Source organism: Orcinus orca, chromosome 6 (genome assembly GCF_937001465.1).
Source record: "Orcinus orca chromosome 6, mOrcOrc1.1, whole genome shotgun sequence".
Lineage (NCBI taxonomy): Eukaryota > Metazoa > Chordata > Mammalia > Artiodactyla > Delphinidae > Orcinus > Orcinus orca.
The window spans coordinates 118,509,698-118,531,140 of record NC_064564.1 but is presented as its reverse complement, the minus strand read 5'-3'; the positions used below and the strand labels follow the sequence as shown (position 1 = coordinate 118,531,140).

The 21,443-nt window shown below is 62.2% G+C and overlaps 1 protein-coding gene across 11 annotated transcripts in view; it reads right to left on the bottom strand.

Annotated features, from left to right (window-relative positions):
* The window catches only part of VAV2 (vav guanine nucleotide exchange factor 2), a 179,671-nt gene that overhangs the window by 55,715 nt on the left and 102,513 nt on the right, over positions 1-21,443 (bottom strand). For 10 of the 11 annotated variants that reach the window (XM_049711451.1, XM_049711449.1, XM_033415350.2 and 7 more), the window contains exon 4: positions 6,309-6,377. The exons of the other annotated variant lie outside the window; for it this stretch is intronic. In XM_049711451.1, the coding sequence (XP_049567408.1) occupies positions 6,309-6,377 (69 nt within the window). The remainder of the gene's footprint in view (positions 1-6,308; positions 6,378-21,443) is intronic. 11 annotated transcript variants of the gene reach the window in all.

The following is a 21,443-nucleotide window of genomic DNA, read 5'->3' as shown; positions in this document are numbered from 1 at the left end:
GCCTGTCGAGGTCTGATCCCAGTGGACACCGCCTGGATAGCTCCTGTGGGGCTTAGAAGAGCTGTAAGAATGAGAACTGCAGGGCCCAGGTCACCGCAGGGCCCCACCAGACAGCCCTGGGGCGGAGAGGGCAGTCAGGCAGGTGGCCTTCTGAGTCAGACCTGCTTCAAGTCCCCTCTGCCCCTCAGCCACAGGGCTCAGTGTGGGGACAGACCCCCGTGTGCTCCGTGGACGCTGGATTCATTCCCTCCAGCTGGCCGGTCCCAAAGCCGGGCCGGGCCTCCCAGACTTCCCGTGAGGATGGAGAGCCCCTCGACAGGGAGGCACACAGCTGGCGCTCGCTAAGTGCACACTGTACAAATGAAGGCCTGAACGGCCAGAGGGGAGGCAGCTGGGCCGGTAGACTGGGTGGCCCTGTCCAGCAAGGACCACGGGAGAGCCGAGGCCTGCCCGTGCATGGCTGTCCCCACTCAGCAGCCCGGAGCCGGGGCGCCCGGTCCGGGGAAGCAGGCTGCAGAGCAGGCGGGAGACCTCCGCAGCGCCCAGGGCTCAGGGGACCCTGCCCGTCCCTGTCCAGCCAGGCCCTGCACCAGCCTGAGGAGGGCGGCCACCGACACCGCCACTTTGGGGGGCTTCACTGTCAACCCCCTTTGGGCCACGGTGGGGTCCGTGTTCTACACGAAGCGGGCTTTCTGGTTTGTTTGTAATGGGGCTGTTTCTGTGTAGTCTGCTTTCAAACTCGTCCCCTCGGAGAAGCAATCCTTTGGGAGAAACACGAGACGCCCCCAAACCCAGCGACCCGTCCAGGCCTCGCCTTGGGTGTCCCCCACACGTGCAGGTCTCCCGCTGGACACTGAACTTTCACACGAGGCAGCGTGAACGTAAGGGAACTTCCTTTGTGGCTGGGAGCCGCGGGCGGGCAAGGTCACCGGGTGGGGTGGGCGTAGGCTCTCCTCGACCGAGGGTCACCGTCGGGCGGAGCAACAGTTGCCCGTCCCCTGGAGTAGGGGGCCGGCAGGAGGGGCGTGGCCTCCGCCCTTCCAGCAAGCGGCCCCCACCCCCGGACCTGTGCACGCCCACCTCGCTCCCCAGGGACCAGGAAGACCAGCTCCAAGAAGATGCCCCAAAGCCCCTTGAAAGCGGCTTCGACTCGGGGAAACTCCTACATTTCATGCATCTTAAAAAATTACCCCAACGATGCTAACACGACGCCTTTAAAGCTGCGAAGTCATCTTATGACGTAGCAAAGCGCGCAGCTATACATCTACGGATAAGTTATATTCCCCGCCGCGTCACGACCGCATTTGTTTAAGCCTGAGAATCACTTCAATTCCGAGGAAAGCGAAACCGGTGTCAAGGAGCGGCCTCCCCGATCGTGAAACCGTGGCTCCGTCAGGCTCGAGGTGCCCCACGTAGCATCTGGGCCGGTGCTTTCACTCCAGAGATGGGGGAAGTGAGCCCCGAGAAGGATCGAATGGGCCCAGAGAAAGACAGAAAGCCACCATGTGCGGCCGAGACGGACGCGCCCCTGCTGTTCCTCGGCCCGCGTGATGCTCTCTCTCCAGCCGGCAAGGATAACCTTGAGGCGCCCCCTCCACGCCGGGCGCCCCCCAGCACTGAAGCACACCCAGCTGGGGGGTCTCTGCAGGCCTTCTGATGCAGGCCACGCCTTCCTGGGTATGAGGAGGGTGGTCCTTCCCAGCACGTCCCAGGGTGCTTCGACGATTCCGCTTTCTCGCAACCACCTTGCGGTGTCTCAAACCTGCCACGCCTCCCCGGGGCAGGCCTTGGCAAGACTGCTCCTTCCACTGGGACGCCAGCCCCACCCTTCAGCCGATTCCCACTTGGGCTCCAAGACTCAGGGGTCACCTCTTCCGAGAAGCCTTCCCTGATTTCTGAGCTGGCCTTCACCCGGCCCCACTCTGGACTCCCGTGGTGAGCTGTCTCACGAGTGTCGTTTTTCTGTGTGCAAATCTGGCTCCCAGCCCCTGTGGGGGGGGGCGCGCCCAGTGCAGATTCCTAAACCCTGGCCCACCCAGGAGTCGGGCAGGTATGAGAAGGTCGGGGGGCAGCTCCAGGTTCCCGGGAGCACCTGGAAGGAAGCAAGGGGTAGCGGGAGGGACGAGCCGTTAGGCAAATGCAAGGTACTAATCGTCAGGGCAGTTCAAAAACAGGCCTCTCATTGGGGGCTCAGTTTGCCTGATGAAGCGTTTTTTTAAGTGGCACTATTTTGTGTTAATTTTTTCAACCAGCTGCTCTATTATCTGATTATACATTATTCAAGGATCTCAAAAGTGAGCTTAGAGCGCTAGAGAGCATCAGCTTAGTTCAGCATCGTCCATTCAAAGGCAGGGGACTCTGCGCTGGCCCCCGGAATGCCGCTCCGAGACCCGGGCTGCCCACGTGGGGCCCCCAAGCCACACGTGGCTACGCGCTCACAAACGTGGCCAGTGGACGGACCCGACTCCCATTCTGCACGAGAATGTCAGCTACTTCATTAATGATCACGTGTTGAACTACATGATACACTGGGTTCAGTAAAAATACATTCTTAAAATTCATTTCACCTGTTTCTTTTTTCTGTTTCTGGTGCAGCTACTAGAAAATGAACAATCGCACAGGCGGCTCGTGTATGATTTCTCCTGGACGGCGCTGCCATGCCATTTGGAAACCGGAGACAAAGGCCACGTCCTTGGTAGACCGGGAGGATGGGAACCGCTTCCCCTGCCTGGGCGCTCAGGGTGTGCCCGCTGGGCGCTGTGCTACCGCAGTGTAGCTGACGGCCGACACCGCGTGTTACACGCAGGGGAGCCGTGGCGCGGAGACTGGGTAACCTGCCAAAGCCCACGTGGTAGGACACGCCAGGGCCGAGGCTCCAGGTCTGCCCAGAGACGCCCTCGGCTGCTTTGGGAACAAGGCAGAGGCTCCCGCGCAGCCGGGTCGGTGCCCCTGCTTTAGGTGGGTGGAAGGGGGCTCTCCGTGTGGAGCGGCGTCTCGGGGGCTGAGGCTGCAGGGCCCTCAATGACCCACCGGGGCGACGCTGGGGGGCTCTGAAGACACGCCCGGTAGGAACGGCGCCTCTAGCGAGGATTCTGAGGGGCCCACGTGGGAGAGCCACATCTCTCCTCCAGCAATGCCCACGCTCGCCCCTCGCAACCCAGCACGCTCCCCACTCCCCACTCCCGCTGCCCATTTCCAGAAAGTGCACAGTAACCAGCTGGTGGCTGAACAAATCCATGACTGATCGACTGACTGAACGGAGAAGGCGTTCTCGGGGCCACGCACAGCTGGTGGTCCCCCACTGGTGCCCAGACCCCCCACCAGACTCGCCTTTCCCCAAACAGCTGCGGAGTGTCGAGGGGCCCCTTAGAAACGTGAGGTGATCATCCTTTCTGACACCTGGCCAGAGCCCAAAGGAAAGAATTAGCTGGTTCTGCTCGAAACGTCACTCCCCGGCTCCCTGGCGCTGCCTGGCTTCAGATCCGGGCCAGTGCCCCGTTCCCTGCCCCGGGGAGGCCAGGGAAGAAATGACATTTCTGTTTGTGTCTTGTAAACTGCCATGATGGATAAATATGAATCCCAGGTCCGCAGAGACAGGACGCTAGGAAATCTTGATTTTCAGTAAAAGGAGAAGGGGGAAAAAAGCATGAAAAATTTATTAACCTGGAGCCTCTGGGACGAAACTGCAACTTCAAGACTCGAATTCATTCCCCTCCCCTATTAATGTATGATTTACGTCTGCAATAACTGCAGCCATAAGGAACTCATTGGATTAAGGAGGCTCTCTCTTAATGTCATGGAATAATATTATTGAACTGTGTGCAAAGCCGCACATCCCCCAGGCTGGCTTCTCCGTGCGAGAGGAATTCCATCCTGTGAGAGGTCAGACACAGGCAGAATAGACCGAGAAAGGGGAAAATGGGCACCCGGGCTCGCTGGCCAACTCACCGCCCAGGAATCCTCCAAACTGAACGTGAAAGAGCCATTGGGACGGGCTAAGCAGGGGGCCTGGCTGGTACAGAGGACGCTGCACGAGGGCGCCATGGGCCCCATCATCCTGGAACCCTCAGCCTCTGCTGACGCCTCATGCATGTCTCGGGAGGGCAGAGACCCCCAGCCTCAGCTTGGGGGTGACTCGGGAGAAATGGCAGATCAGGACCCGGCACTCAGCACTGGGCAAGGGGCTCCCTGGACCCTGGGGGGGCCACTGACTTTGCATGGTGGGGAGGTGAGGGTACAGGCTCGGGGTAAGACGGCAGCTCTGCCGCTCCCTCGCTGAGTGACGTAGGCCAGTAGCTTCCCTCCCGAGGGCTCAGTTTCCTTATCTGTAAAGCGGGGGCCCCCCTAGAACACCCCTCACGAGGAGACTGTGGGGCTGAGTGGGGCACAGAAGGAGATGAACATTATCGCTTGGGATGCGCTGTTAGGCCGCGGGCACGGGGTGCCAGCTGCTGGGGGGGGGGCGGTGACATAGAGATGCAGGGACTGACCTCGGGAACCTTCCGGTCTATCACAGTGCACCCCACAAACACCCCAAAGGGCAGACAGGGGTGTGGGTGCTCTGTGATGCATGGGGTGTGAGTGAGGATGCTGTCTGGGCGGGCGGATGGACGGAGGGTGAGAGGCTTCCCAAAGTGGGGGGCGCTTAGGCCCGGACTCGGCAGACAGGGAGAGGCTCTCCACGGCGGAAAATGCCGGGAGGGCGGGCGGGAAGCAGCCCCAGCGCGGAGCTCAGCCAGCAAGGGGGCTGCAGATGGGGGGGGACCCCTGCGGGCCTCCCCCCGGCCGTGCCTCTCTGAGCCTCGGTTTCCTCACCCCTCACGGGGGGTGGGGGAAGGTGGGCAGCCACTCATTCAGCCCCGCGCCTCGGGAGGCCCCGTGGGTTGGAGTGCACCTTTCTCGAAATTTTCCAGGTCCCCCTCTGATTCCTGGGACCAGGCAGTAGCACCCAGGTAGGGAGCCCCAGGCCCTGGTTGGGACTCGTGTGGACCCTGGGCCCCATTTGCCCCCTCAGGGTGCTCTCCACCCTCGGACCCACATGGGGTCGACCAGGTATCCCGAGGATCGCCACCATTCGCACTGGGGTCAGCCCAGTTTCCGGAAGATGGGCTGGTGGCAGCTGTGCCCACTGGCCAGTGAGTGTTTCACTCACAGATCACATAATGTTGGGCCGCCAGCTTGCTGCCCACAGGCTGATTCTTCAATGACTCCAATTATTTAAATGGACAGAGATCCTGCAAAGAACACCTGCCCAGGCCCCATATCCTAGAGGCAGGCTGGATGGGGCGTGGAACAAGCCGGGGGCCTGGACACAGCGAGCGCACGGCAAATCCCGGCTCTTACTCTGATTACGATTCTTATTCCCAGTCTGTGCTGTAAGACGAAGGAGAGAGAGGCCACGAGTCTTCCCAGAAGGAACGGCCGTTAATCCGGGAACAAAGACAGGAAAGAGGCCCCCAGGGGCAGGGATCCGGGGAAGAGGGTCGTGGGCCTGCCAGGTCAGGAGCCACGTGGGACCACCCCACGGCCTGGGCAAGCCCGTCATCTCCCGGGCCTCGGTCCCCACCCCCGCAGGATAGGGCGGCCCTGCCAGCTCCACCCTGCCGCCCCTTCTCCGAGCAGCAGGCCACATGACCCCACCCCCGGCCACAGCTGACCGCGCAGAACCCAACCATCTCTTCTGGAAGAGCCGCCGCCCAGGGATTCCTGCCAGTCCCTGGGGGGCTCCAGGACCATGAGGTGAAACGGCCGGGGAGGGGCAGCTGGACCCAGGCTGCATGAGATGGTGCAGGAAATCCTTGGAGAGAGGAATCGGGGGGACCCGGGGCAGGCAAAGACAGGGCCTTGGGAGAAGGGGAGACGCCCCAGTGGCTTCAGGTGGCCTGGCCTTGGCCCAGCCCCAGCCCGTGTCAGGCCACGAGACAACCCGGAATCACCATCTGCCTTTGCCTGTAACCTGTGCTCCAGGGGCCCCAGCTTCTGGAAACGCCAGCTCTCTCCCATCCGCAGCACAGCCTCCAAGGGCCGATCTAGGACACCTCCCCAGCCCCACTGCAGCTTCGACAGAGAAGCCCGGCAAAAGCCAGCCCTCGTCACGCCTGAGCCTGGGGAGGAGGGCCGCAGCCACGTCACCAGCAGACACGCTGGGAGCCTCCTGGAATGTGGGGTGAAGAACCGCGCATCCTTCCGGCAGGGGAGCCACACCACCACCCCCGTGGGGACGGCCCGTGCAGACGGCCGAGACCAGCGCCCGTCGAGGGGGCCCGCGTGAAGCCCCGCTCCCCACCCTCCCCTGCCTGCCTCCTTACTCTGCCAGTTCCTCCAGGCTGCGGTAGACGTCATCGTCATTCTCCGCGGTCTCCTCCGAGGGGAAGGGCCTGTGGGAGAGGAGACGTCAGGGGAGTGAGCAGGTCTCGGTGGCACCGCCTGTGGTCCACCACGGGACCCCCGGAGCGAGCGCAGGAGCAGGCGGGCTTCTGTCCGCTCCCTCGTGGAAGGAAACAGGGTGCACGTTATGTGGCTGTGTGATGGAGGACCACCCAGATGGACGTGCCTAGAATGAGGACCCCATGCCCAGCTCGGCCCCGGACACCGGAAGTCGGTCCCTCTGTCCAGGTCCCTGCATCCCTGTTGGCAAACGAGGGAACCAGGTCAGGGACGGCAGGAAGCTTCCGTCCGTGCAACTATCCTGCTTCCACACGCCAGGGGGACCCCAGACACGGGGATGTGGGCTCCCCTGGGCATCCTCGGCGGGGAGCACGGGAACCTGTCTTTAGGAGACAGAGAGGGTGGGCCGTGAGCCCCAAACTTATCTGGACTTGAGACCCTTATTTTCCATAAAAATCTCCCAGTTCTGTATTGGGGGGATGCCCAGGGTCCCCGCAAACTCTGTCACCCCAAAGACGCATCTGGGAGGAGGAAGAGAAGGGCCCAGGAGTCAGAAAGCTTCCCGCTGGTGTGAGGAGGGCGGCATGGCAGGGTCGTCGCCTGCAGACAGGCGTCTACCCCGGCAGCTCAGAATCCGTGGGAGGGGAACTCACGGGGAGGAAAAGGGGGCTCCCTGGGAACGCGGGGTCTCGGGCCGCACCTGTCACTACTGCAAAGTGAACCTGGGCCTGACTCCTGGGAAAGGGGGTGGAGCCAGCCCACGCTGCCCAGGTGCTGGGGGCCGGCCAGTACAGGTGAGGAGTGTTAGGGCGTGAGATGCAGGTGACACAGCCCTGGGCGCAGCCGGGCTCACGGGAAGGAATGCAGGTGCGGCACCGGCCCCAGCCCCGCCTGCACGTGGCACGTGCTCGTGGGGAGGGTGGGTGAGCCCACCGGCTCTGTCACCCCGAACTGGGATCTCATCTGGAGACTGATATGAGATCCCAGTTCATGAAGTGGAGGAAAGGGGCAGGTCCGCAAGCGGAACAGCGCATTCTGGGTAAAGAAGCGATTGGGGTGGAAATGGGAAGGGCACACTGTGGGCACCATACCCATACCTGGACCCCCATGCCCACCACCAGCACAGGGAGCCCATGCAGCAGCCCTTCAAGGAAATGGGCTTCCGACACACTCTCCGGGGCTCCCCGGGGTGCCCTGCACACCCACGTGCAAGCGCCCACTCCTGCCTCTCCCGCAGGGACCTGCAGACGGGTGCATGGTCCCCACGCCGGGCACAGAGCCCAGCCTCCAGGAGGACGGGGCCGGAGGGGGGTGAATGCTGCCAGGAGGAGGGAGCTGCCAGCTCGTTCGAAAGCAATGGGCCCAAATTAACCACCTCCATGGAGACGAAAACGCCCCTTTGGTTGAAACGAGCATCTCCCCATCTCCCAGGGCACGGGTTCTGGTAGGAAGTCTGTTATTAACGATCTCACAGGAGACCCGGCTGGCAGCCTCCTTGCTGGGGGTCAGGCTGACGTGCTCAGCAGGGCAGTCCAGTGGGGATGGACGCCTGGACCCTGTAGCTTCCACTACCAAGGCTCGGGGCCTGTGCTCCATGGGGTGGGGTCTTGGGGAGCCCACTGAGCCAGCAGCTGGAGGCCTGGGTCCTGCCCAGCTCTGTCACAGAGTTGCATGGCCCTGGGTCTGAGGTCCCAAGGCAGACCCACCAGACCAGGGGTCCCCATCACCTGTGGCTTCATGGCGGTAGCTCATGGCATAGCCCAGCCTGACCTCTCTGTGGTGGGCTCCCCCTCCTCCCTGTGGCTCTCCCCCCCTTCCTCGCATCACCATGACAATGGCATCCCCCACTGGGCGTCATGTGGCAAGAAGGAAGGAGGACAGATGTGTGTCTTTGGGTCACAGGGAGAGCTGCAAGCCATCAAGACGCCCTGGCCCTCAGCAGACGAGGGACCCTCACTGACCAGCCATGGTTCCAGCCAGGAAACCACTCCCACGATACAGGAGAACCAGAAGCCGACCCAGATCCCACGTGGCTGACGGGGTGCTGGAACCGAACTCTGGTTTCTTCAAAGTCAGTCGAACGTCAGTCACCCCGACTGCCGAAGGTTCCGGCCCCCACCCTACTGATCACAGGAAATCTCAGGTCAGGCTGAGACGTGACTGCAGGACCCAGAAGTGGAGCGTTCCCCCAAAACCACTCCCTGACCAGCTGGACCACTCTCTCAGCCTGGGTCCACTTCCGCCTAGCACGGTGCCTGACATTAGAGAGGCATGGATGGACGGACGGATGGATGGCTGGCTGGATGGAATGGATGGATGGATGGACGGATGGATAGACAGACAGATGGGTGGGTGGGTGGATGAATGGTTGGATAGATGGATGGGTAGATGGATGGACAGATGGGCAGACGGATGGACAGATGGATGGATGGGTGGGTGGGTGGATGAATGGTTGGATAGATGGATGGACAGATGGACAGACGGATGGACAGATGGATGGATGGGTGGGTGGGAGAACAGGTGGGTGGGAGACGGATGGGATTTGTGGGTTGATGGACAGATGAACGAGTGAGTGGGTGGGGGCATGGGGGTGGAAGAATGGATGGGTGGCCAGGAGGACAGGTTCGGGGGGGTGGATTCGTTGGGGAATGGATGGGCGCACAGATAAATGGATCGTAGATATTCTCAAGCTATTCTCAAGATATTCCAAAACAACAAGTGGCAGCCTCCAATTAGATACAAGGAAGCATTTTCCAGAAGCGCTTATGAGAATCCATGCAGAGGTACCCGAGTCAGCCCTGAGCTGTGACTTCACAACACTGACCCTGACTTAACCCCGAGGAGACGTTTGCACAGAGGGCGTTTCTGGGGCCACGTTCCAGCTGTAACTTCAAGCCCGAGAGGGGCTGGAGCAGGTGTGACCCTCGGGTCACTTGCAACAAGGCCTGGCTCCACCCTCCCGTCTCAGGCACCCGCTGATCATCCAGACCCCACCGCGCAGCAGCTATCACCCCCGCCATCAATGTCCCCCTCCCCGGCTAGACCAGAGATCCAGACGTTCATGGTGGAGCTCATTTGTTCTTGAAGAGGAGGGGATGAGAATCAAGTATGCAGAACGGCACAGAAATGCCCGTGGGCCAGACACCAGAGTGAGGCCATCCGGGTCCTCAGGGCGGGGGGGCCGGGGGTCAGGGCGGGGCTGGGTTCCTCTTATCCCATCAGACCCTTCCTGAGGACGCATTTCCTTGTGCTCCGCTTCTGGGAAGCCAAGTTTCCCACTCGCACCACTGAGGGAATTAAAGGGATGTCCAAGCCGGAAGCAGAAAAGCTGCCACGTGCCAAGAAATCCCCAACAGAGTCCATGCGTCAGGCTGCGTCAAATCCACCCCAGCACCCCGTCCTCCCGGGGTGGGGCGGGGGGCAGGGATGAGAGGCTCAAGCCACTGCTTCAAGGTCCCACCAAATTACGCCCCCCACCCTGAGGTCAACGTGAGCATCCGGCCGCTTGGCCGGCATGGCCGTGTGTGGGCAGGACAATGACAGCACCAGTGCCAGAGGCTGGGGGGTCCCCGGCTAGAGGAAGAAGGCCCCAAAACACGGCACCCTAAGGGAGTGGCTGAGCCCAACCCCCCGAACAAAGAGCAGAGGGGGGCACAATTCTTACGCCAAACCACGCCTTGCTCTCCGTCCCCCATCCATTGGGTGGTCCCTGGACACCTGCCCTGAGCTGGGCTTGGGGGCTGCCATTGTCACTGCTTCAGGGAGAAGGCACAGCCTGAACGCAGCTCTGGGATCAATAAATCAGCCTCTGGTCCTTGTCCGCGGGGCTTCCTTGAGAATCTGCTGTAAAATCATGGCCTCTGAAAAGTGCCCGCGTGCGTAGCTGTGCGTACGGCCGCGTGGGGACAGGATACGTGGTCGGGAAGGGGGCAGACCCGATGCTCCAGGGTCATGGCATGAAGGTGGCGGACACAGGTGCATGCCAGCTGGGACCCAGGAGCAGTCGGATGGGGACACTGGAAGACCCTGCACGGCGGGCAGCAGGCCCGATTTATAGGACAAGAAACCCAGGAGCCAACGAGAGGACCCCTTGGGAGGAGGCGCCAGGTCTCCAGGTTCTGTGGGGAGGGGAGAGCTCGTCCAGCTTCACCTCTTCCCATGCTGTGCTGAGGGACTCGGGGCCTGGACACAGGGTTCCAGGGCAGTGCAGCCCCCTTGTCGGCACTGATGTACTATTTTTCCAGGCAGCAGCCTGATTTTCATGCGCTTCAAACCCAGCTCCGGTGCAGCACTCAGTGTGCCGACCCCCCCTGCTATCTGGCAGCGGCCTCCCCTGCGTTATCCAATCCAACCCAGGGCTCCACCAGGCGGGGCTATGTGGTGGCTCCTGGGCCTGCTTCCCTGGGGGTCCCTCCACCCCAGACCAGGGAGCCCCAGGCACACAGCAGGTGCACATCTCATGACTGTGCTGTCTGCAGATGGCCCGCCAGGACAGAGAACGTTGCTTCCTAGAGCCATCGCTCTACACCCTGGCAAGAAGCCAAAACAGAGACCCCCACTGCCACTGTCACCTTCCTTTTCAGGGAGACCTTGTGGGGGGAACTAAGAACCAGGCTTCGGCAGGTAATAGATCTGGGTTCCAATCCTGGCTCTGCTGCAGACTCGCTGTGTGACCCTGAGCAGGAAACTCTCCCTCTCTGAACCTCAGTCTCCCCAGCTGTAGAATGGGGGCAGTAGTCATTGTTAAGATTAAACGAGATAACACACGTAGCCTCTCAGCCCAGGTCCTTGCTCCCAGCAAGTGTGACAGCCTGAGGCACTTTCCCTCCCCTTCCCGGGGGCTCATCCCAGGAGTCCACTTCCAAGTCCAGGGCCTCAGACTCAGGCAGTCCCCACTGTCCCCACGGCCTCCTGAGCAGCAGCCCCAGTGGGCCCACCCCGGGTTTCCGTGACAATTAGGAAATGCCCCTCACCCAGGTGCCTCCAGCCCTGCCCCAGGCCCGTGGGGTCAGCCCCACCACGGGGTCCTCCAGCCCACCCTGCTGAGGTCGTTCTCCCCGGGGGCCTGGAAGAAGAACGGCATATCCAAACAAACGCTCATATTCGGAAGGTAAGAAAGCTTCGGCCCGACCACCGAGCGCCACGCAGAGAATCTAGGACACAGGGTTTATTTTTCCACGCTTCAGATGAAAGCGACCCAGGCCCACGATGGCTCTTCACTTCTCCATCCTTCACTTGGCGTGTGCAGGGAGGAAAGTGGAAATTCAACTCACAGAAAAGCGCTCCCTGCAAAGGGACCTCCAAGGTCCGTGCTCGCCAGCAGCATCACAGAGGAGCCCCATCGGCAGACGCCCCTGGTCCTCCTTGGCCGGCCCGGGGCGTCCGAGAGAAGGGGCAGAGCCTTGGGTTCCCACCCTGGAGGGCGAGACCAGCTCACGGTCCCCAGAGAGCAGACTTGGCCTCAGAGGGCACCTGTCCTGCAGGGGTGACCACCGCCCAGCTTGCCCCAGACAAGGGAGTTACCAAGGATGCGGGAATTCCAGGGCTAAAACTGGGACGAGCCGGCCGCCCCAGTCGGGCACGTGGCGGACAATGGTGCCCCATTTACGGCGCTGGCACTACCTGGGAGCCCTCAGAGGTCGCTCCCCCAGTCGGGCAGGACACAGTTTCCGAAAATGGCCTGAGAATTAGGTGCGGTGGGCCTGCGGAAGGCCTGGCACGGGGCCTGGCCCCGGGACACTACTGGGTTCAGCCTCACCTCACCAGGGGTGATGGGGGCCCAGGCAGTTGCTAGGTGAGCAGGAAGAGAGCAGGGTGGGCGGGAGGGACCGGGAATACCTGGCCCACAGGGCACTGGGCCACACCCCACGACGTACCACTTTGCCAGGGAGCCGGCAGCCAGGAAGACTTCAAAGGCACATCAAACCGCAGCCTGAAGGCCCTGGCAGAGGCCCATTTAATTATTCAAAGAGTCACCTGGGTGCCGCCTGCTAATTGGCAGGGAGGCCTTGAAGCACTGGATTTTGCTTATTAAAAACGGCTCTCCAGTTCAACAGCCCGACCGCCCAAACAAGCAAGGGATCATGTCCCTCTCTCCAGCCCACCACACTCCCATGCAGACGGGCCACCGTATCAGGGGCTGCGACGGGCCCCTCCACCCACTCCCACCACGAGGGCCACACAGGGCTAAAGGGCATGGGGACGGCCACAAAGGTATAGACGGCAGGAGGAGGAAAGGGAAACCGGGAGGGCTTCCCGTAGGAGATGCCGGGGAGCTGACTTGGAGAGCAAGGTCTAATTTGAGTTCAGAGCTCCAGCCCTGCGTCAGACAGACGGGGGGCTGGAATGGGCCACACAGCTTCCTGGCCCCTGAGCTGGCCAAGGGACCCGAGTTAACTCACCTGTAAAATGGGTGAGTTAAAAATAAGCCACCTGCTTCACACACAGGCCGTGTATGACGCTTCATGACGTGCAGTGTGGCTGTGCCCTCCCACAGGGCCTGGCCCGTAAGGAGGTGAGGCGATGGTCAAGATTTAGGGGCTGGAGGAAGCGGCCTGGGCAGAGGTGATCACACCGGGCACACTCGGGGGTGTGTGGTCTCAGACAGGCTGGGGCAGAGCAGAAGCAGCTGAAGGGCCAGGTGGGGCAGGAGTCCGATGGGGACCAAGGCGGAGGGAGGGAGCGATGGATGGGCCGGCCCAGGTGCCACCACCAGGACCTTAAGCCCAAGTCAGCACAGAGGTAGGAGGTCTCGAGGTCCCCCTGTGACGTCTGCAGAGGCAGTCGGGGGACGAGGTGTGGCCGCGGCTCCAGGCGACCGGGGGAGACCCAAGTGAACCCCCAGATGCCAGCCAGGCGGTTTCAACCCTTGCTTCCAGAACCCTAGTGAGGCAGAGGGGGACACTGACCTTGGGTCAGGAAAGAATGGTTTGTTTCCCGCCATCCCATTGTCTGAGAGAGGGAGGGGCCTGGAGCTGCTGCTGAGACAGAGGAACGCGGTTTCTCAGCAGCTGCGATGCTCAACAGACTCTTGACTTTCCGGCCCGCTTCTCGGAACGGCTGCAGTTTGGAGCGGAAAGGCCAGTGGATCAGCGGGGCCGAGTCCCCTGCAGCCACTCGGCTGTTTTCCTTTCATGCCATCTTGACCTCTTCCCAGGGGACACCTGCCTGGCCTAGACGGGAAATCCCGGCGGCCTGCCAGGGCCCCGCCCGGATGGAACGCTCTAGAAACGGCCATCGGGGAACGAGAGGCATCACAGAGGCCACACAGCCAGCACGGGGGCTTCCCAGAGCCACAGCCCGTACGGCCCGCCCCGCAACAGCCTGTCTTTCCAGCCCAAGGCCCAAGGCCTCTCGCAGCCCCGTTTTCACCAGCAGACTCTGCACAAAAAGTTTCCGCACTGCTCACTCATGCGCCAGGGTCCGTTGGCCGCGCCCAAGCGCAGTCGGGGCCCCAGGGGATGGACCGGGGCAGGCTCGGCTCCAAGGAGGAAGCAGGCCGGGCAGGCGGGTGGCTCTGGCCAAGGCTCCAGAGCCCATCGGCTGCGGGGCAGGGATGGGGCCCCCCACCAGGGCAGCTCTGAGCATGCATGGAAAACTACACCCTGGAACACCCGGGCGGCTACTGGAAACGCTCTTCCCTTTTCTCCTTCTCCACGTCCAAAGCTGTCTGCTCCCCGAAATGCCCCTTCTGGCCCTGTGAGGCCTGTAACAGCAGAGCAGGGCCCCAGCTGCCCCCTGACCCTCCCCCTGCTCCCCGGTCACGGCCCGGCCGCACTGGACACGGTGACAGTGGCCCGTCTGGGTCACATCCGGGCACAGCAGTGAGAGTCAGAAAGAGAAGAACCAGTAGTTGGCTGTGCCAGGGGGGTGCCCAGTCCACACTGCTGGCTCTGGACGGTAAACCCACTGGGACGTGTCAGAAGAGCAGATCTTCCGGGCTTCCCTGGTGGTGCAGCGGTTGAGAATCCGCCTGCCAATGCAGGGGACACGGGTTCGAGCCCTGGTCTGGGAAGATCCCATATGCCGCGGAGCAACTAAGCCCGTGCGCCACAACTACTGAGCCTGTGCTCTACAGCTCTCGAGCCACGACTACTGAGCCCACATGCCACAACTCCTGAAGGCCGCGCGCCTAGAGCCCGTGCTCCGCAACAAGAGAAGCCACCGCAATAAGAAGCCTGTGCACCGCAACAAAGAGTAGCCCCCGCTCGCCACAACTAGAGGAAGCCCGCGTGCAGCAACGAAGACCCAACGCGGCCAAAGATAAAGAAATTTATTTTTTAAAAAAGCAGACCTTCCTCGTAAATACATGAAGCCTAGGAGACTAGCTAGGGACCCTCCTCAGGGATCTGGGGAGACCCGGAGTGGGGGTTCTGAGAGACCACCAAGCCGCTGTGTGACCTCAGGCAAGACCCCTCCCCTCTCTGAGCCACGTTCTCCCACCTCCGAGAACAGATGGTGGCTGGGGGGCTGGGGTGTCAGAGCTGGAGGCACTCCTCTCCCCTCCCCCCACTTCCTGCCGGTCTGCTGGGAAGTGAAGGGTCAGCCCCTGGCCCTTCCACCAAGTCCTAAGAAGGCCTCTGCAGGCCCGCAGGGAGGGTCCCTCCCCTTGGTGGGTCCGCCAGGACGGAGAGGGCAAACCCGGGCCTGCCTGCAATCACCCCCTACCTTCCCATCCCCTCTGGCCGGGGCAGGCATCACTAGTCGATCTCTGTGGCAGAGCTGGGGTGGGTGATGCTCCAGCTGGAAGACTGGTCTGCGGACTCCGGGTAGAGAAGCAGGTCCTCTTCCTGGGGCAGTTCTGGCCAGCCCTCCACCTACTGCCCAGAGGAGGGGACTGTTCCAGGGCAATCGGGCCAAGCCCCTACCGCCGGGCTGAGGGTCTGGGGTGGAGGTAGGAGCACACACACCCTGCTGCAAGGACACAAGTGAAACCCAAGCCCTCCCCCCAGTTCACAAACGAGGGGTCCAGGAAAGGCCTCTGGATGGGGGTGTCCTCAGGTTTCCCCGTCAGTCATGACAGCCCCCCACAAGATGGGGGTTACCGTCTCATCACAAATGAGGACACCAAGGCTCAGAGAGGTAGAGAAAGTTGCCCGAAGAGACCAGCCAGGAAGTGACAGAGCCGGGCTTGGAGCCAGGACTATTCCCAAGAGGGGTCAGAGCAGGGAAGAAACCCAGGCGGGAGGAAGCCTGCGTTCCCCGCCCCTGCCCAGGCGTCCGGCAGCATCTGCGCTGCAGCTCTTGGTCATCCAGAGGGACTGACCTGCCAAGCGGGTGGGTGGGGTGTCACTCCCTGCACCGCCAGCCCCTCCTGTGGCCTATCAGGCTCTCGCTCCCCTCCCCCGAGCCACCATCTCTCCGGCCTGGACACCCACGGCAGCCCCTCACTGGTCCCAGCCTCCACCCTGGAGCCCCTGCAGTCCACACGGGGCCAGCAGTTTCTAGACAAAATCTCAGAGGCCACTGCCTGCTGAAACGACCCCCAGGGCTTCCCCTCACACTCAGAGAGACCAGAGACCCCCCACCCTGCCCAGCCCTCCCAACACCATCTTCCTCCCACCCCCGGCCCCTCTCCATCCCACAGGGACACCAAGCACATCCCCTCCCCGCCCCCACCCCCCAGCACCTCTGCCTGGGCCTCCGATGCCCAGACCTGTCCACACTGGCTCTGCTCACTCCTCGGGGGCCAGCCAGATCGAGGCCATGTCCTCGGAGAGGGGCACTGACCACTGCATCTGAGGGCCTCCGTTCCTCCCTCTGCCGCCGTAGCCTCAGACTCATCCCCCTGGAGCAGGTGCACACGACTGGTGACGGTGCAGGGCAAGGTGCGTGCCAGTGTTTGGGCAGCAGGCTGCTCTGGGCTCGTGTGAGGGCATGGACAGGACTGCTGCCCCCCACGTGTCCCGGGGGTCCGGCCTGGCTACTTCAGAGCAGAGGACTGGACTGCAGCCCTTCTGGATGTTGCCAGCCCTGGGTCTGGAGGTGGCCCTGGGCAGGGAGGGCTGGGCTCGGGCCAGCTGTCCAGCTCACCTTGGAGTCTGTAGGGCCGAGGGCCCAGCCAAGCCTCAGGGCCGGGCTCCAGGCCTCGGCGTTAATCAGAACCACTGGTGCCTCACTGCTGCCCTCCTGGGACGGGCCCGAGCCGGACGCCCATCCCATCCAAACCCCCCTCCCGGACTGCCAGTCAGATTCCCAAGCTGGAGAGACGTGCCGGGCCCGTGGGAGCTCAGTGGCAGGGACCCAGCCTCCTGCAGCCACCGAGCCCACCAGGGGCGGGGCCAGGACCACGCCTCGGCCGTTGGGTGGCCCCGCATCACATCGCATGGTGGAGGCCGGACCCTCCAGTGCCGAGCAGAGTACAGGCCTGCCCTGGTCTCCCTACCAGTGACCCCAAAGGGAACAGTGAGGGTCAGCAGGTGAGACCCGAGGCTGGTTTCCCAGCCCCCAGAGGCCAGCTCCGCCAGAACCTGAGGCTGGAAGGGCCCGGAGATGCCCCGGGCAGCGGATCTGTGCCTGGGTCAGTGCTGGGCCCATGCCCCAGGACCGCTGACCCCCAGATGACTCCCATGGGAGTATGGGAGGATGAGGTCCCAGTTCCACCCCAACCGGCTGGGCAACCCTGAGCTAGAGGTGCCCTCTCGCGGCCTCAGCCTCCCCTGCAAAATGGGGTTGAATCCTGATTCCCGGGGTCCAGGTGCGCGTTCTGTGAGCTGACCCGTGGGGAGGGCTCCGCCCCATGTGTGTCGCTGTTGCTACGCTGGGGAGGATGGGAAACGGGGGACAGGAGCAGCTCCGGAAAGGCCAACGTGCCTCACAGGACAGAACTGCACGCCACGACCTGACCGATCACGTGACGGCCGTGAAAACAGCAATCCCAGGAGTCAGCTCACACCTGGTGACTCTGTAGTAAAGGTCCGAAACAACGGGGGCTACACGAAACTACGCATGAAATATAACAAGACTAATTTTACAGGAGCAGGGAGGTGGAAGACCCGAAGTTAAGGATGGTGGCTAATCTTCCTGCTGGGGCCGCTGGGGCCGCCGGGGCCCGGACCCGGGAGAGCAGCAGGTGGTCATACGATTCCTTCTGCCCTGTGAGCTAGAAGGTTCTAGTTTGGGGGTTGAATGCTGGGCTCATGAGACTTAAAAATAATTAAAAACTACATAAATGAATCCATAAAAATAAAAGAAGGAAAACTGATAACCAAGAGGGAGGAAGCAGGGAACGTTAGGGAAGCCAAACAGACGGTCAATTCCAAGAGTCCCTTCTCTCCTGTCAAAGTATCGCCACAAGTTGCCTAAAAATGAGGCGTATGGTGGTGGGGACCGGCGGCTGGGACCCGGTGCCTGAGCGTGAAGCCGGAGGTGAGGGAGACACGGCGGGCGGCGGGCAGGCTCAGGTGACACGGGCTCCCCCACCGAGGGCTGGACGGTGCAGGGGCCCCTCCGAGGCAGCCTGGCGGGGCCGTATCTGAGTTCACTGCACCAGTCCCTAAACGCCTGACCTCAGGCCAGCCCCCCAGGCTCTTGGCCTCAGTTTTCTCATCTCTAGAACGGGACACAACAGTCCCTCCTCGCAGGGATGGGCACTATCCCACAGCCGGGCAGGCTGAATTCCGGTCGCTAGACATCCTGGCTTCACCGACGGGGCGGCGGCTGCAGGAGCCAGTGGGTGACTTGCTGGGTCTCCTTCCCCTGCCGCGGTGGCCACTCTGTTCCAGCAGGAGGCCGTCTGTCAGCCTGGCTCTGGGGGCAAGTGGCGTGGAGGGGAACACGGCCGACACACACGTGTCACTGCAGCAAGTCATCGAGACTCGGGGCTGTTTGCTGGCACTGAGGAGCCTGGTTCTTCCTGACCGCAGCAGCCGCCGGCACGGAGGAGGGGCGCGACAGGAGACCCCCAGTGGGAAGGATGACCCAGGTGACATCGGGGGGACTGTCCCTTTTTTACCAAAGCCCCTCTCCCGACAGTGAGATGAGCGGGACTCAGGCTTACCCGAGCGCTGCTGTCACACCGTGTAACTGGATGTCCCCAAAGCACCAGAACACCTTTTGCAGATGATGCTGCACCTCCAGGCGGCAGGTCTGATTCACGGGCTCGGCCGGCCTCCTGCCACGGCGGAGACTTGGGCCGGTCCCCTCCCACCGGCCACAGCTGGGAGCAGAGCTCAGGGCTGCACAGAGAGCAGCGCTGACCTGCTGGCCCCAGAGCTGGGCTTGGGGGGCGGGGGCTGGTGGCTAGCAGGGCCACATCCCCCCATACCGCCGGTCACACCGCGATGTCACATTCTGTTCCAGAGCATTTTTAATGACCTCACATCCCTTCTGCACATGGATAAATCCCACTGCAAAACAGGACAAGATTTCCTTCTCCGTCTCTGAAAACGAGCGGATAATGTTACACAGCTGCCCAATAAATGTTTAATGGTGGCATTTGCTGAGAAGGCAACGTTTGATTGTTTTGCCTGTTACAGAGTGAAGCAGTCTTTGCTCCCTAGAGGGAAGGACAAGCCTGGGGAGGGGGGCGGAGCTGGGGCTCCAGTGCCCGAGGACATTCTTACAGCCCCCAACACTGCATGTCGTTGGGGACAGGGCACCTGCCAGTGAGGACACCACTGTCCTTGGAGGCCCACCTCCCATCCCTGATAACTGGAGGGGGGCTCTGAATCCCAACCTCCCTGCCAGCCGCTGGCCTCCTCCTCGGCTGTCAGGTCTCAGGCTGGCAAGGGCTGTGCTGGGACCGGGTCGGGGCTCCTGGGGGCCCTTGCTCAGCTTTCAGGAGTTGCAGCTTTGCGCCCCCACGCACCGGGGATGCCAGAGGCTGAGGGACCCCTGCCTGGGCCCTGTCCCAGAGCTCGCCGCCCAGCAAAACCCACATCCCCGGGCTTGAAACAATAGAACTTCATTCTCTTGGTGCTGGAGGCCCCAAATCCTGAAATCAAGGGGCAGGCAGGGCCACACGAGGCTCTGTGGGGAGCCCTCCGGCCTCTCCCAGCTCCCGGGGGCTCCAGACGGTCCTGGGCTTCGCAGCGTCACTCCAGTCTCTGCCTCCGCCTCCGTCTCCAGGTCCCTCCCCTGTCCCTGGGTCCCTGCTCCGTGTGCCTCTTATAAGGACACCTGTCTTTGGATTTAAGGCCCACGGGGCAGTCAGGATGATCTCATCTCAAGATCTCTAATTTAATTACATCTGCAAAGACTTTTCCCCAAAGCTCACATTCACAGGTTCGGAGGCATATCTTCTTGGGGCCACCACTCAGCCCAGGACACCTGCCCTCCCGCGGGCTCACCGGGGGCCCCATGGGAAGCCAGGGCTGGGAGGCAGCGTCCTCAGGCCTCGCTTTGAGAACTGTGTTCGGGCCACTCCACACTGGCCCTCGCCCCGGGCTCCTTTTCAGAGAGCAGGAAACAGGCCCAGGGCTAAGAAACCTGCTAAAAACCACACCAGCAGCCCAGACCCGGGTCTCTTAGGCCCTTAACCCCGTGCCTGGGGCCTGGGGTCGCGCTCCGGCTTCTCCCCGCACCCTGCCCTGCACACGGCTGTCTGTGACCGGGGTCCGGTGTCCATCTCCGCACCTGACAGTGACTGGTCCCCCACGTGTCCCAGCACCTGTGCAGGGCTGCTGGCATCCCCAAGCACTGACAGAATGAATGAATGGGCAAAGGAATGAATGAATGAGCAGACGACTCCCTGGGCCCCGTCACCACCTGCTCGGGAAGCTCTCTGGGCCTCAGTTTCCCCGTGTGTAAAAGTGGGGGATGAAGGGCCAGGTGTGGGAGCCGAGGAATCGGAATGGGGAGATTCACACTCGACCTGCCCCAAGCCTCCCAGCCTCCCAGACAGGTGCGGGCAGATCCCCCATGCAGAGAGGGTCCTTCTCCTCCTCCTGTCCCTCAGCGCTCTGGACCTACTACGTGCCAGGCCCTGTGCTGAGACTGTCACGGCCAACCTGCGAATCCTCACAACAGCCCAGGGAGGGGGCTACCACTCTGACCCCACTTTACCCAGGAGGCCATGGAGGCTGGGGCCGTGCAGAAACTGACCCAGCGCCCCAGCACCGCCCCCAGTCGGCCGGGTCACTTCCTCATCCGCCCTCCACTGCAACACACTGTCGAGGGCCTGCTCCGTGCTGGGGATCACTCTGCCAGCCATTGACCACCTCAGAGCACCACGTGGAGGCCAACCGACTGACGTTTACATGAAAGAAGACAGATGGAGGAAGGGTGGCAGGACGGGGTGTGGACGGAGAGCGGAAGCACCGATGGGTGCACGGATGAGGGCACAGGCGACGGGCAACTGGAAGAAGGGATGGACAGACAGATGGGTGGATGTGTCAGTGGACTGATGATGGGTGCAAGGAAGGATGGACGGACGGACACACAGATGGTGGGTTGGATGGACAGGACAGGCGGGCAGGTGAATGGGAGGGAGCGAGTGAGAGTGGGGGAGGGGAGGGAACAACAATAAAAGTCCATTAGCTCGGCCAGATGCACATGTTCTGTGGGCAAACTGACAGCACGGGCACGTCTAGCCGGCGACGACTGCGACGATCTGGGAGTGCGGCAGAGAGACATTCAGCTGCGCTGTGCCTTTTTAAAGACCCCCGCCCGCGCGGAAGCTCCAGCTGGCTACTCACGCCCCGCCTGCCGGGCTGCATCCCGCTTCTCCTGACCGCCTCCAGCACGGATTACCTCCCCGCTGCCCCGCGGGAAACGGCCAGTTAACTTCTTTTTGAACAAACGTGTCCCTTTCCAGCTCTCGTGCCCACAGTGGTAGCGGCAGAGAGAAGCAGACACAGCGCTCCTTCAAAATTCTGCACAGGGGTGAGTGACGGGTGAAAGGAAGCGGCCCTCCCGGTGTCTGCGGTGGCGACGGACTCAGGAAGAGTCAACCGGCCACCGTCTGCCACCGTCTGTCAAGCACGCGGCCCACCTCCTCCATGCCGTCCTCCTGACAACCCCACTCACAGATGGGGCCCAGGCTCCGCTGCCGGTGGCAAGCACTCAGGTGTCCAGGGAAGGACGCTGCAGGCCCTGGATGGTGGGGAAGGTTCAGA